Source organism: Xenopus laevis, chromosome 5S (genome assembly GCF_017654675.1).
Source record: "Xenopus laevis strain J_2021 chromosome 5S, Xenopus_laevis_v10.1, whole genome shotgun sequence".
Classification (NCBI taxonomy): Eukaryota; Metazoa; Chordata; class Amphibia; order Anura; family Pipidae; genus Xenopus; species Xenopus laevis.
Window position 1 is genome coordinate 28,956,996 of NC_054380.1, and position 13,365 is coordinate 28,970,360.

The window sequence follows — 13,365 nt, forward strand, 5'->3', positions numbered from 1 at the left end:
GGTCCATTTATTGTAGGGACTAAAAAGAATAAAGAAACACCCCTGCCTTATGCAAACTATAAACAAGGAAATCTATTCCTTTTCCTCCATTATCTGTGAAAGAATTGAATTAAAACAGTTTATTGTATTTCCCACTGACTTGCATTCTTGTAACTGCTTCGGTTTAAATGTATCTGTGGTGTTTTGTGCCTGAAGAAAGTTGTGTTCACTCACTTAAACTCAAAGCATTGTGTGGCCATTATGCAGAATTCCTTTAGGATGATGGTATAATTACATTCCTTTTAAGTCCTCCTACAATGAGCCATTGAGCCCACTTACTGGGGAAAAGAGGGAGGAGTGTGGACTTCATTGTGCTTGTATAGATAGTATGTTTATTGGGAAGCATAATGGCCCAAGAGAACAATGACACTCTTGGGTGGCAGGTACTAGCCGTGACCTCACACTGCTCTACATTATATGACCCCTGTGGAATTTTTGGAGAGTGTAGGTATTTCTGCGAGGATATTCCTGAATAGCAAAGTGATGTATACTGCGGACACCTGAGATTGCAAAGTTCAAAACATGTTTAAATTTGCTGTAAGAAAGCTTTGTTTTTTCTGCCGTTTTTAAGAACACTAATAGAAATGAGAAGAGCAAGGAGTCAACTTTATTAATGTTCACATTCCAGCTCAAGATGGAACAGAAACGTTGTCTCGGAAGCAAACCCTGCACACCTTGCGTTTTGTCTTCTTTGTGGAACTAGATCCCCAGCATCCTAGATTTTGTTGTAGCTGTCGCTTGTGTTATAATTGTTGTTTTCATTTAGGGTAGCCATACACAGGAACATCAGCTGAGTGAGGTGAACATACAAGCAGATTTGAGTCTGATTTAGCCACACAGGTTGTGGACCAGGGACAACAATCAGATCAAAAAAGGGCCTATTAAGAGGACCCCATCAACAGCTAAAATTAGCTCAATAGCCCATATATCTTGCTAATATCAGGCACGTATTGTGGGCCCCATGCACAGGGCAGTAAGACAACAAATCAGGAGTAAAATATGGTAAGCTTATACCCCTAGGGCCCAACAATTGGTTCACAGCTCCATGAATGCAGTCAGTCTAGGGTTGCCACCTTTTCATACAATAATTACCGGCTGGTGGTGGGGGCCGGAGCAAATGGGCGGGCCTTGATGTAAAAGTGTGCGGGGTATGATGTAAAAGTGTGCGGGTGTGCCGTAAAAGGGGCGTGTCATTACGTAAAGGGGCAGGCCTACACAAGTGATGGGCCTGGAGCGAGCAAAAAAATATAACTTTTGAGCGGGTTGGGGTAGTCGAGGGCTTTTGTTAGGAGTATTACAAATTTACCGGCAGCTACATTGCCGGTAAATTTGTAATACCGGCCCTGGCCTTGCCAGGTATTTTACCGGCTAGGCCGGGTGGCAACCCTAAGTCAGTCCCGAGAACTGCATCAACGAACGATATAGTCCTTGATCCGACTGGATTTTTAAATCTGCCCGATTGACATCTGGCCAAATTTTGGACAGATATCAGCCGGGGAAGCCACTTGGAGAACCCCATACACTTGCCAGTAAGTGCCGACTTACTGTCTGCAGCTTTTATTGACTCATGCATGTCCACCTTTACGTGAAAAATATAAATTAGCCCCTTGCACTCTGACTGAGCTGCCCGACAAATATCCGGACGAAAAATTGCCAGATATTGATAGAACAGTTTGTAAAGCTTTACGTCTCATGGGGTATTGATTGTATCCCTGTTGTTGTGATCCACCTCAAGGTGCGCATATCTGGGAAGGATCTGCTTGTTTGGCACCCTTTCTAAACGAGCAGATCTTTCAGTGTATGGCCATGTTTACTCTAAATCTGAGATCTGTAGTTCAAAGCCAAAATCTGCCTGCAGTAGAGACATCTCTGTCATTACAAACCAGTCCTTTTCAGTTACAATCAATGTTAGTTTAAAAGACATTTCCTTCATTGCCAACTGAGGTGAGCCTTAATGATGTAGTGTCTTATGGCGCATACTGTAAACACCATAGGAGAGCACTTATTAAAGCACCACTGATGCTACAAGGCTCAAATTTGCCCCATATGGTCAACACTTAATAAAGGACCTCTTTGCCTTTTTGCTAAGATCACAGCTTGAAGGCCACTTATTGATGGTTTTATCACTGCTGTTTGTATCCAACCTCATTATCAGTGCTGGAAATGTGTGTCGTCCACAACATGCTGGTTAGCTGCCTACCATTTGTATTCCCAAGCAGTGATAACTGCCGAGATTAGTGCTGCAGGGATTATGTCACATGTTTAATGTCCATCAGTGTGTCCATGAGATCTCACTAAGTAATTTGTATTTGCACTATAAGAGCAGCAATATTTCAGAATTTCTCTACTCATAAAATATGCATGGCACTCTTCATTACACCTATGACGAAGGGGCATATTTATCAAGGGTCGAATTTCGAATTGAATAAACTTCAAAATTCGAATTCATAAAGACCAACCGAAATTAAGACAACTTTTTTTTTGGTCAAATAGGTTCATTTTCGATCGAATAGGTCCGTATTTGGAGGAAGGAATAGCGCAATCAATCGAATTTGATACAAAGTTTTCCCCAAAAAAAAAATCCAAAGTCCACCAATTGAATCCAATTAGGTTCTAGGAGGTCCCCCATAGGCTAAAACAGCAATTCAGCAGGTTGGCAAATGGTCGACGTCGAATTTTTAAAGAGACAGTACATGATAAATTTCCATATTCAAAATTTTGACTTTTTTTCAAATTCAAATCGAATTTGGACTATTCCCTAGTCGAAGAACACAAAAAATAGATTGAAATTCAAATTTTTTTCATTCGAAAATTCACCTCGACCTTTCATAAATCTCCCCCCAAGTGTTTATAACATGAAACGTGCAAGGCTGTGGATCGAGTCGGACTGGGGGCCTGGGGCCCACCAGGTCTGCTGGCCCAGTGCCCCCCTCTGGCCCCCTACTATGACGTGCTGAGCTCTGCGCGACTGTGTGAAGGCGCGCAGATGCGATGTGCAGCGTCGAAAAAAAAAATTCCCGCCAAAATCAAAATATCGAGAAAGGGGGTCTGGCACTGGCTGTGGACACAAATTTTTTTACTTTGCTTTAACTACCTGATGGAAGATTGCATTCATTTGAATGCCTGCTCCATAGTATTTTCTACTCTTCATTACACCGAACAGAAGGAAGCACTCTCACATAGAAAGAAGCTGAACATAAGACCTAAATTAGATCCAGAATTGGGTTTGTTATTTATTAAAGCTGCCCCCTCTATGTTCTGCTGGTACCAGGTAAGCAGTGCCTAGTGATGGAAGGAATAGGAAGAAAGGAGAGTTATTGCTGATTGGGTCAGGGGTCCTTAGAACAGACTTTGGATAACAGAGACTCCTGTGCTGTTACTCTGTTTCCTCCAGCAGCTCCATCTGTAGCTAAGAGTCCATGTTCTGCAACAGTTGGTGACCAAGAGCATTTTTGTTGTCATGAATCCAGGAGAGAGAGTCAAATGCCTTTCATATGTTTAAAGCATCATTAGAAAAGTATTAATCCTACATATAGTCAGTAGCATTGACTAACCCTTGCTCCATGCCAAATGTCCTCTCTGTGCACTTCCTACCTGATCTCCCCACTCCTAATGTGGCTGAAAAGTGAAGCTGGGAAATGGGAATGGCCTGTCCCCAATCTGGATGTACTGGAGCATACATGTACTGAAAATCAGGGAAAATGGATGTTATTGGTGAGTGTCCGACACAGTGTGTCCTTCAGTACTGATTGGTTCTGTGTGTCCCATCTAGCAGATACATTGGTACCATGATGGGAAGGCATGTGACTCAGCATTCATTCTATTCCAGTCAGTTGCAGTTTATTGTGTTGAAAGGGTTAGTGCATGGGTTTTACATCAGCTATTGTTTGCTCTCCCACCTCTTGATTCATGATTTAAAGATGATGCAGCTTGAGAGCCTGATGAAATGAAATTCCCTCTCACCCTTCTGCCCAGGGAGACGCAGAAGCAACAAAGGCAACAACCGTCCTAGATTGCAACAGACCTCTCTGAATTCCTCGGTGCACGTTTATAATTGTACTGGGAAAAATTTGTTACACACAGGCTTCAATTGTATTCGTTTTTTTGTTTTGTTTAATAGCGGCAACCTCATCTGGTCCCATTCACTGGAGCTGTTTAGTTGTGACCTTCAGTCATCTGCACCTTCTGGGAATAATTGAGTTGTGACTTAATGATTAAAATATCGGTGTGCGGAGCCTGTGGAAGTCGCAGTCGGTAAATCTGCCTTGCGTTTTTGTATTCATGTTGGAGATTTGAAAGCTGTGGCTATGTGTCTCCCATACGTGGGGGTGCTGCAGTGAAAGCAGCGTCTCCCATATGTCGGGGTGCTGCAGTGAAAGCAGTGTCTTCCATACGTGGGGGTGCTGCAGTGAAAGCAGAGTCTCCCATACGTCAGGGTGCTGCAGTGAAAGCAGTGTCTCCCATACGTCGGGGTGCTGCAGTGAAAGCAGTGTCTCCCATACGTCAGGGTGCTGCAGTGAAAGCAGTGTCTCCCATACGTCAGGGTGCTGCAGTGAAAGCAGTCTCTCCCATATGTCAGGGTGCTGCAAAGAAAGCAGTGTCTCCCATACGTCGGGGGGCTGCAGCAAAAGCAGTGTCTCCCATACGTCAGGGTGCTGCAGCGAAAGCAGTGTCTCCCATATGTCGGGGTGCTGCTTTAGGCCTAGGAGAACTGCCTGTTGTGGAATTCCATTCACTGATATAGATGCTTCTACGCTATCTAAAAGGCATATGCTCTTTGTCTATCACTGGGGGTCGTTTATAAACACTGAGCAAATTTGCCTATGGGCAGTAACCCATGGCAACCTATAAAAATGCTGCATTCATTGTTTTACTTGCAGCTGGCTTTAGAAAGCTAATCACTGATTGGCTGCTATAGGTAACTGTCCATGCGCAAATTTGAACAGTGTTGATAAATGAGCCCCACGGTGTTGCACAGTGTTGAAAAGGAGTGTCCATATGATGCACATCAACTGTACTAGGACTAATCAGATGAATGAAATCCCATTGTGCAATGTATATGTAAAAAGCTGTCCTAGTGTTGGGGCTAAGGGGGTTCATTGACACCATTTGTAGTGAGCCCATTAGAAGAGGTGAGCGATTTATTTTACTCCTTATTTATAGGGTAATGGTACACACGGGATTTTGGGCCCACAATTTTAGTTGCATTAGAGGTGGCACCTAATTGTCCCATTGCTTTGTATTTCTGCAGTTTTTGCACACTATATAAAAAGTCTTCTTCTAGAAGCTTCTTGCTTGAAATATCTGCAGTCTAAATCTTCTCTGCTCTTTCCTAGGACTCCTGGCAAGTACAAGCGCAGACCTGGCCGGAGCCGAGACAGTGGAACCCTCCTCTCCAACACTAAGCCGCGCCTCCAAGAGCAAAGTGTCGGGGAAGCTCCGCCGCTCTGCCAGCGCTATCAGCAAATCTTCCAATTGAAGCACTTTTTATATGGAACTTTATTCAAGAGATGTTTTTAAATGAAAATAAGTGCATTAAAAAAAAATAGACATTTTAATATGGTTGAGGTGTGCAATGTCGTAGTTGATGTCTAGCGGGGGCAGGACCCCCTTGGGTGGGTTAGAGTAGAAGCCACCCACTAGACACTAAGATATAATACAATTACTGGCATAGTATTGACTGTTGGAAGGAATTGGCTGCTGAAGCGCAAAGAAGCGGCAGCACTGATGTAGAGGGGCCAGACAAGGATCACGTCATGCACAAAAATTATCTACGAAATGTCTTAAGCGAACTCTGGCTCCACTTTTTGTTGCCTCGCATTTTCATGGCTGCACTGTTATCTGATTTACAATATCAACACTGAATCATGGATGAGATGCTCTTTGGTCTTTCTAAAATCCAAATGTGTCTTTGGTTCCCTCTAGGCCCAAAATATGAAGGTGGTTTGAGGAGCATTTTGTCATCAATAAACCACCAAATATTGTACATGTGAATCCATTGGCTCCCCGACCAGGCCACACCAGGTACCTCTGAGCTCATCCAAGACTACTGCATTCCTAATACTCTTGGTGCTCTCTAGCCGTTGGTTTGCATGCTTCAAGCACACATTTGTGCATTTTATTGTTTTATTTCAGATCCTTAATGGTCAATCAGAGTATTTGGGTGAGGGCTGTTGTGTTTTAATGTTCATGTCAATTGCCTTTTTTTATGTTGTCGTCAAGACCAATTGTTGTATCGTTTTTTTACTGTGATTTTGTTTGGGGATTCTTTATGCACTTGTGATTCTTTATTTAAGAGTAAATCGTATTCAGGTCTAAGAGAATATGTTCTTTGTAAAGAGTCTGTTCTCGTGAAGCAGAGCAACCTTAAGTTCTAATTTTGTCTATTTTCTTCTTGGTGAACCTTGTATATGTGAAATTCTATGGATCAGGAGCAGTTTAGGGAAGGGTGTTTCTGGGGCAAAAAAAAAATTTTATGTTGTTTTGCAGTTTTTAAATCAAGGGATCAGCAATGTTTAACTTGGGCTTTTCTGATTTTTTTTAGATATTTTTTTTTTCCCTCTCAAGATTGCTTTGCCAAGGGACCAATCTTATGCAACTTCACCCTCCTCCCCTTCTAAGTAAGATTGTCAGATTATTTCTTGCCGCCAGTCAGGAACTTGGTATGGATAGACAATATACTGCACCCCAAGCAAATGCACCAGATGTCTGTGCACAGCCTAACCTGCTGCTTCTATATCCATGCCTGGAAGACACCAGGCATGGTTTCTACCATTAAAGTGGACCTGTCACCCAGACATAAAAATCTGTATAATAAAAGTTAATTTCAAATTAAACATGAAATCCAAATTCTTTTTTTTAATAAACAATTCATAGCTGTTGTAAACGCATTTAAAAATCTCAGCTGTCAATCAAATATTGCCTGCCCCTTCTCTATGCCTTAGGCATAGAGGCGTGGCAGGTAATTACTTTCACTTTCCATTCAGCACTTCCTAGATGTCACTGCTCTCCTCTCATTCTCCCACTCTCTTTACCATTTAATTGTGTAGCCAGGGCATGGGGATGGACATCAGGTCCCCCAATCTGGTGCACAAACAAGATTCTGGGATGATACAAGGATTGTCTTAATAACAGTGTCCACAAAATGGCTCCTGCCTGCTTGTTATAATTATGAATTCCCAGACGGAAGGAAACAAGATTCAAATCATATATATAGTGTAATTAAAGTTTATTTTCTCTTGAGTAACTTGATAAAATAGGATTTGGAATATTATTTATGGGTGACAGGTCCCCTTTAAATAAAGTGCAGCATTTACATACTTGGAGATAGAATTGTGTTGGTTCTAATGACTTTTGTAGAAGGAAACTGCTGCTGTTTAGCCCTCAGGAATTTGCATCAGAAGTCATTTTTGCCTTTGCCATGGTTTTTTTTCTTACTTTCATGGATATCGAGCCAGCTACTGATGAATTAGAACTCCCATCATCCTCTGCCAGCCAATGAATAATGAGTTGTAGTTCAGCAACTGATCTCAGTGGCCAGCCCTGATACTGATTGACTATTATAAGCCAGAATAGGAGATACGGGAGAACCCACTGTTCTGGGGGATTGTAGGGGAGCAGCACCTCTACCCATTGTTTTGTGGGTGCAGATTGGACACAGTTTGGTGGAAAACATGGAAGCGGTGCAAGTTATGCAAAGTCATTTACTGAAAGGTGACACTACAGTAAAACATTCTTTATGCAATGTAAAATAATGGGCTGCAGTGTAGAGACGGGTGTTGCACTCTTACAATAGACTTTCTTTGTTCAGATCTCCGTCAGTGTTCTCATGCTGGGTGGTCGGCCAAGTGGTAATAAAAGGAATGCTCTGGGCTTCTCTTGTAACATTCCTTCTGGTGGGACGTTGGTAGAGAGTACTGGTTTGCTCTGTGTAGCTGCAATCATGCATCACAATACCTACCCCCCCCCCAGCTAGTGATAGCATGAAATATGGATTTGTCTGGGTTCTGTTTGCCAGAAGATGATTCTTTGCCTATTGTGACAGTTGCTGTGTAGGGAATGGCTTCGCTAAAGCCACCGTGTAGAACATGGGCCTCTGTCTCTCTGTAATGATGTGACTTTCCTTCTCTTTAGTCGCTGCTAGGCTGCCCCCTAACCTGTAGCAATGTCAAACTATCCAGAAGACAAAGCAGTTAATGGGGCAGAAAGAGAATTGTGTTCATAGAAAGTTCCCTTTCAGATCTATATATATAGATAAATATATTTCCTTAAGCAGTTGGGTGAGACCACTTAGTATCCTCTCCTTGTGGAGTAGCTGTTCACTCAGGCCGAGGGATCGCTGGTCGTTGCTCTTTGTCCCATTACGACTCCTGAGATGCCGTTTCCCGAGTTGGGGACATATTTAGTTTAAAACTATGGGCCTCTGATCCGTGTTACCTCTAATTCCTTCTCGGCTATGTGCGCAAAAAAAAAAATCTTTTGTGCTCACGTTTTAAACTTTTGTGCACTCAGGTCAGAATGAATACAAAATTGTGCGTTTTCAAACAAAATTCTTTTTGCTCACCGCAATTTGTGATGTGCGCTGGCCTCCAGATATGTGTGCCCCCCACAGAAGTGCACACCTTAGAGGGAACATTGTCTCTGATATTGTAGCGCGTGGCTGTTTGGGCGCAATCCTGTCCTTTATTATGAGGGTGTCAGAGATTTCCCATTGGTCCATTCATTCTATTATAATCTTTGTAAAGTCAAATGAATATCTGAAATGCTCAACTTTACTGCTGACATATCAGATACTATTTCTGTGATTTTTTTTTTTTTAAATCCTTGGAATATTTGTGGAAAATTTTGAGATTATCAACTGAATTAAAATTATTTAAAAAAAAAAGTCAAACCATGTCTGCATTTCAACATTCTTTCATTTCCCAGCTGTCTCCTCCATCACATGTTAATGCATCCAGAATTGCCTGAATCCTTACTTCTTGAGGGCAAACAATTTGTAATGAGGAATGTTCCTGAAGACGGGGGTTTCTTTGCCATGTCCTGGCCCAAACTCCACCTCCACTTTGCCCAAGCCCTGACCCTTTTTCATAATTCCAGGGCCCTGCTGGAAATGCTTCAGCATTCAGATCATTATTTAATTATTCACCAATATTTTGACCCTAGTCTCGTGGAAGATTATAGAAAGCTTAAATGGAGAGTTCACCTTTAAATTTAGCAACTTTTTAATTTGTCTTCATTTATATGTATAAGTTCTTTGCACTTATATATTTTATATATATAGAGAGAGAGAACACCAGCACCAGGGGACCCGATATCCAGAAAGCTCCGAAATACAGAATGGCTGTCTCCCATAGACTCCATTTTATCCAAATAGTCCAAATTTTTAAAAAATATTTCCTTTTTCTCTGTAATAATAAAACAGTAGTTTGTACTTGATCCCAACTAAGATATAATTAATCCTTATTGGAAGCAAAACCAGCCTATTGGGTTTATTTAATGTTTAAATGAATTTCTAGTAGACTTAAGGCATGAAGACCCAAATTACGGAAAGATCCGTTATCCGGAAAACCCCAGGTCCTGAGCATTCTGTCAGGTCCCATACCTATATATATATATATACTGTGTGTATATATATATATACTGTGTATATATATATATATGTACATGTATGTATATATATGTAATTTAAATCTTTTAAATTATTTTATTGCTTCAGCTTCAATTTAACATTCCCTGTAAGGCTACAAGTTTATCTTTATATTCAGGCCCTCTCCTATTCATCTTCCAGCCTGTCAGCCAAACGGTTGTCGTAAATGGGGACTCGGCTGCTGAAATTCTAAGCTTGAGATCTGCTGAGCAAAAAGTTAAATTAAAAAAGAATAATAATTAAAAAAATAAAGACCAATTGCATATTGTCTCAGATTATCAAAGTTCTACAAGTTACAATTAAAAGTTAGCTAAAAGTTATTTTAAGGGGTAACCCTTATTATTTTTTTCATAGTTTCTCTCTATATTAAGGTCCTCTCTTGCAATTTATTGACCCTATTTTCTGGTTTCTAGGGTTAATTAAACGAAGCTAGCAACCATATAGCAGTGGTAAAAGGGATGGACTATTGAAGTCACAATGCTTTAATAACATGAGAATAATACTGAGCTAGAGGAGGCGTGTTTGCCCTTTAGAATGGTGTTTGTTGCAGTGTCAGTGTGTAACGGAATGCAGTGATCCTGCAGTGTATGGAAATGAGCTTTCCCTAGACACAGGGGATTGCATAGCAACAGACCTTATTATTTATATACAGCTAATTACATTTTACTGATATGGCCAAGAGGTTATTCTGTAGATTACTCTTATGATGTTGAGATTCATTGATAATAATAATTCATTGAGTATATTCATAGTGTAACCAATAGTAAGACCTGTAGTATATATGTACATTATTCCGTAATACTCATGTTATAGCTTAATCCACGTCTGCCAATCCTATTATGTAAATAACTGTTAGAACCAACTGAATGCACAAAGTCTCAATCTACTCTATAAAGAGAAAGGTCCCTTCGTCATCCTCGTGTAAGATCCGTGATTGTCAGGAACCAACTAGTTATGGTTCTGATTGGGGACAGGACTGCAGCCATTATGCTATCAATTCAGACATCAACTTTCCTTTAAAAGAACTACACTAGTTGTTCTGAATCTGCCCCAATAATATCAACTGCCCAGACCCAGATTGGTTCCCTCCACAGAGGTAAGATGAGAACCTGGGCTGAATGAATCGATTGAAACAAAGTTAGATTTAGGTTGCATTATTTAAGGCCAGTGTAGTAATATAGCTACTAGTTGTTCAACTATAATTCCCATCTTTCACCTACAGTATAAAGCAGCTAAGGTTCTTCACTCCATAGTTTAGCAGGTTGGGGGATTGTCAGCATTGCCTGGTCCCTCTGTTCTTGAGCTTGGGCCCGGTGTAGTATCTTAATGTAGGGCCCCTTCTTAGGGTAGAACTACACGGATGACTTCTATGCATTTTTGACGGAATATAAGGGAAGAAATATAAATGTCGGATGGTGCCACAGTGTTCATCCGACACAATACGACTGTCGAATGCAGACGTCAGTCGGGTCGGATGAAAGCTGCGACAAGATCCGTCATTTATATTTCTTCCCTTATTTTCCATCGCATCCGATTTGACGCCTGCATTTTGGCGCAGTGAGTCGGATCCTCCGAAAACGCATAGAAGTCGTCCGTGTAGTTCTATCCTTATATTGGTGCAAAAAAAAAAAAAAAAAAAAAAAAAAGACTGCTTTAAAGAAAATTCCCTCCAGTCTGTAACCAGTCACTTGCACTTACATGCAATGGAGGCGCTGATGGGGAGGTTCCCCCAAATATACAGAGGTTGTCCTGTTCTACCAATACATATTAAAACAGCTCATTAATTTGGGCTTCATGGGACCCCCTATACCTCCTGGGCCCCCCAGCGCAGGGTCTGCTTCCTCTGTAGTTACACCCCTGAGTGTTGGTCTTAAAATCAGCCCTGAAAACAACCTCTGCTAACTGGTATTAACTTGAATGGGAAATAACTGGCAGCAACTGTATTAGCAATTTTCATCCCAAAAATACATTTTAGCAGAGAACACCCCCCTGTCCCTTCATGTGATAATACCTTTAAGGGAGAATAAAGATTAGCTCTTGGGACAAAGACAGGTGGGTACAAATAAAAATGCATCTTGTAGGTCACCAATGATTTCAGCATCTCCATTGTATCTGGGTGCAAACAGTTTCTAGCTGTAGGGGCTCTACTAATACTAAATGCCACGTGCCAGGTGGACTCTGACTCTCACTGCAGGATCAGGTTCCATCTCGTACATTAATAGGAAATCTGTTCTATAAATTGAGCAGATTTGTCCTCCCTTTACCTGAGAACACCTGGAGGAGGAATTTAGAGGAAACCATCTTGTTACTTCTTGTTCACTTAAAGAGGAACTATCATAAAATCAAAAGATAATTATCAATATAATCAAGCTGCATCTCATGGATATAAGAAAGTTGCTAATTTGAATTAAAAAAAACATTCTGTGCTGCTTCTTAAAAAATCACATTAAAGAGGCAATTTCAGGGACCCCCAGACTAAGCTGGCAGCATATTGGCCTGTGCAGTTGCGCAGTAAAAAAAATTGTTGCTCATGTCAAAATTGTCGTGTGTCAAAATAATTTTGATGCCAATTGACTTTAATGCGTTTCGTGAATTTTTCACCGTTTCGCTAATTTTTCTGAGAAACGGGAGAGATTCAGCCATCACTAGTTGCAAATTGTGTTAATGCAGTGGGTCTACATAGAACTGTAGTTAGCTCTGTCAAATGAATGGATTGGTCCAGTGAGCAAATTACCAGGAATAAATATCCACTTGTTTGGGGATCTCAATCTAAGGGGCAGATTTACTTAGCTCGAGTGAATTTTCGAAGTTCAAAAAGTTCGAATTTCAAAGTAATTTTTTGGATACTTCGACCATCGAATAGGATACTACGACTTTACGACGAATTTACTTCGACTTCGATTCGAAGTAAAAACCGTTCGACCATTCGATAGTCGAAGTACTGTCTCTTTAAAAATCCTTCGATTTCAATACTTCGCCAAATTACCGAATTGCTATATTAGCCTATGGGGACCTTCCAGTGCATTTTTTAAAGTTTTCAGCATTGAATAAAAATCCTTCGATCGATCGCTAAAAATCGTTCGATTCCAAGGATTTAATCGTTTGATTCCAAGGATTTAATCGTTCGAACAAACTATTTTTATTCGATCGATCGAATGCTATTTTAGCGCTAAATCCTTCGAATTCGATATTCGAAGGATTTCAATTCGATAGTCGAATTTCAAGGGTTTTAACCCCTCGAAATTCGACCCTTGATAAATCTGCCCCTAAGTGTTCAGCAGGTGTCCAGATGTCCAGCTTTATTCTTTACTATGTTGACAATCTGTCTCCCTCCTGGACAGTTGGCTCTAGCTCCTCATTGGTCTGTGCCACCTTCTGCATCATAACACAAAACATGGGTTTAGAATGGAGCCTTATTACTATGACCTATTGTAGCATTTCACTGTATTAACTGGGGGAGGAGAGCCACACTAAGCAGCACTGGGTGTCCAGTCTCACTGGCCTAGATGATATACAGTATTACAGCTAACTGTATTTACAAAGCATGTAAATAGGACGAAAAACTGATAGGGAGGATGTTACTTGATTGGATCAGAACCAGTACAGGATTTTTAGTTGGAGAGTTTCTTGTTTCCAAGACATGCAGCTTATATTACACTTTTGTTTTGTTATTTAAGGGG

At 41.0% G+C, this 13,365-nt stretch overlaps 1 protein-coding gene across 3 annotated transcripts in view; it reads left to right on the top strand.

The window, feature by feature from the left end:
* ralgapa2.S (Ral GTPase activating protein, alpha subunit 2 (catalytic) S homeolog) overlaps positions 1-6,918 on the top strand; it is a 175,723-nt gene extending 168,805 nt beyond the window's left edge. For 2 of the 3 annotated variants that reach the window (XM_041564347.1, XM_018265099.2), the window contains one exon: positions 5,376-6,918. In XM_041564347.1, the coding sequence (XP_041420281.1) occupies positions 5,376-5,518 (143 nt within the window). In that variant the 3' untranslated portion in view covers positions 5,519-6,918. The remainder of the gene's footprint in view (positions 1-5,375) is intronic. The other variant, XM_041564348.1, reaches the window with a different exon arrangement.
* Positions 6,919-13,365: the final 6,447 nt, after the last annotated feature.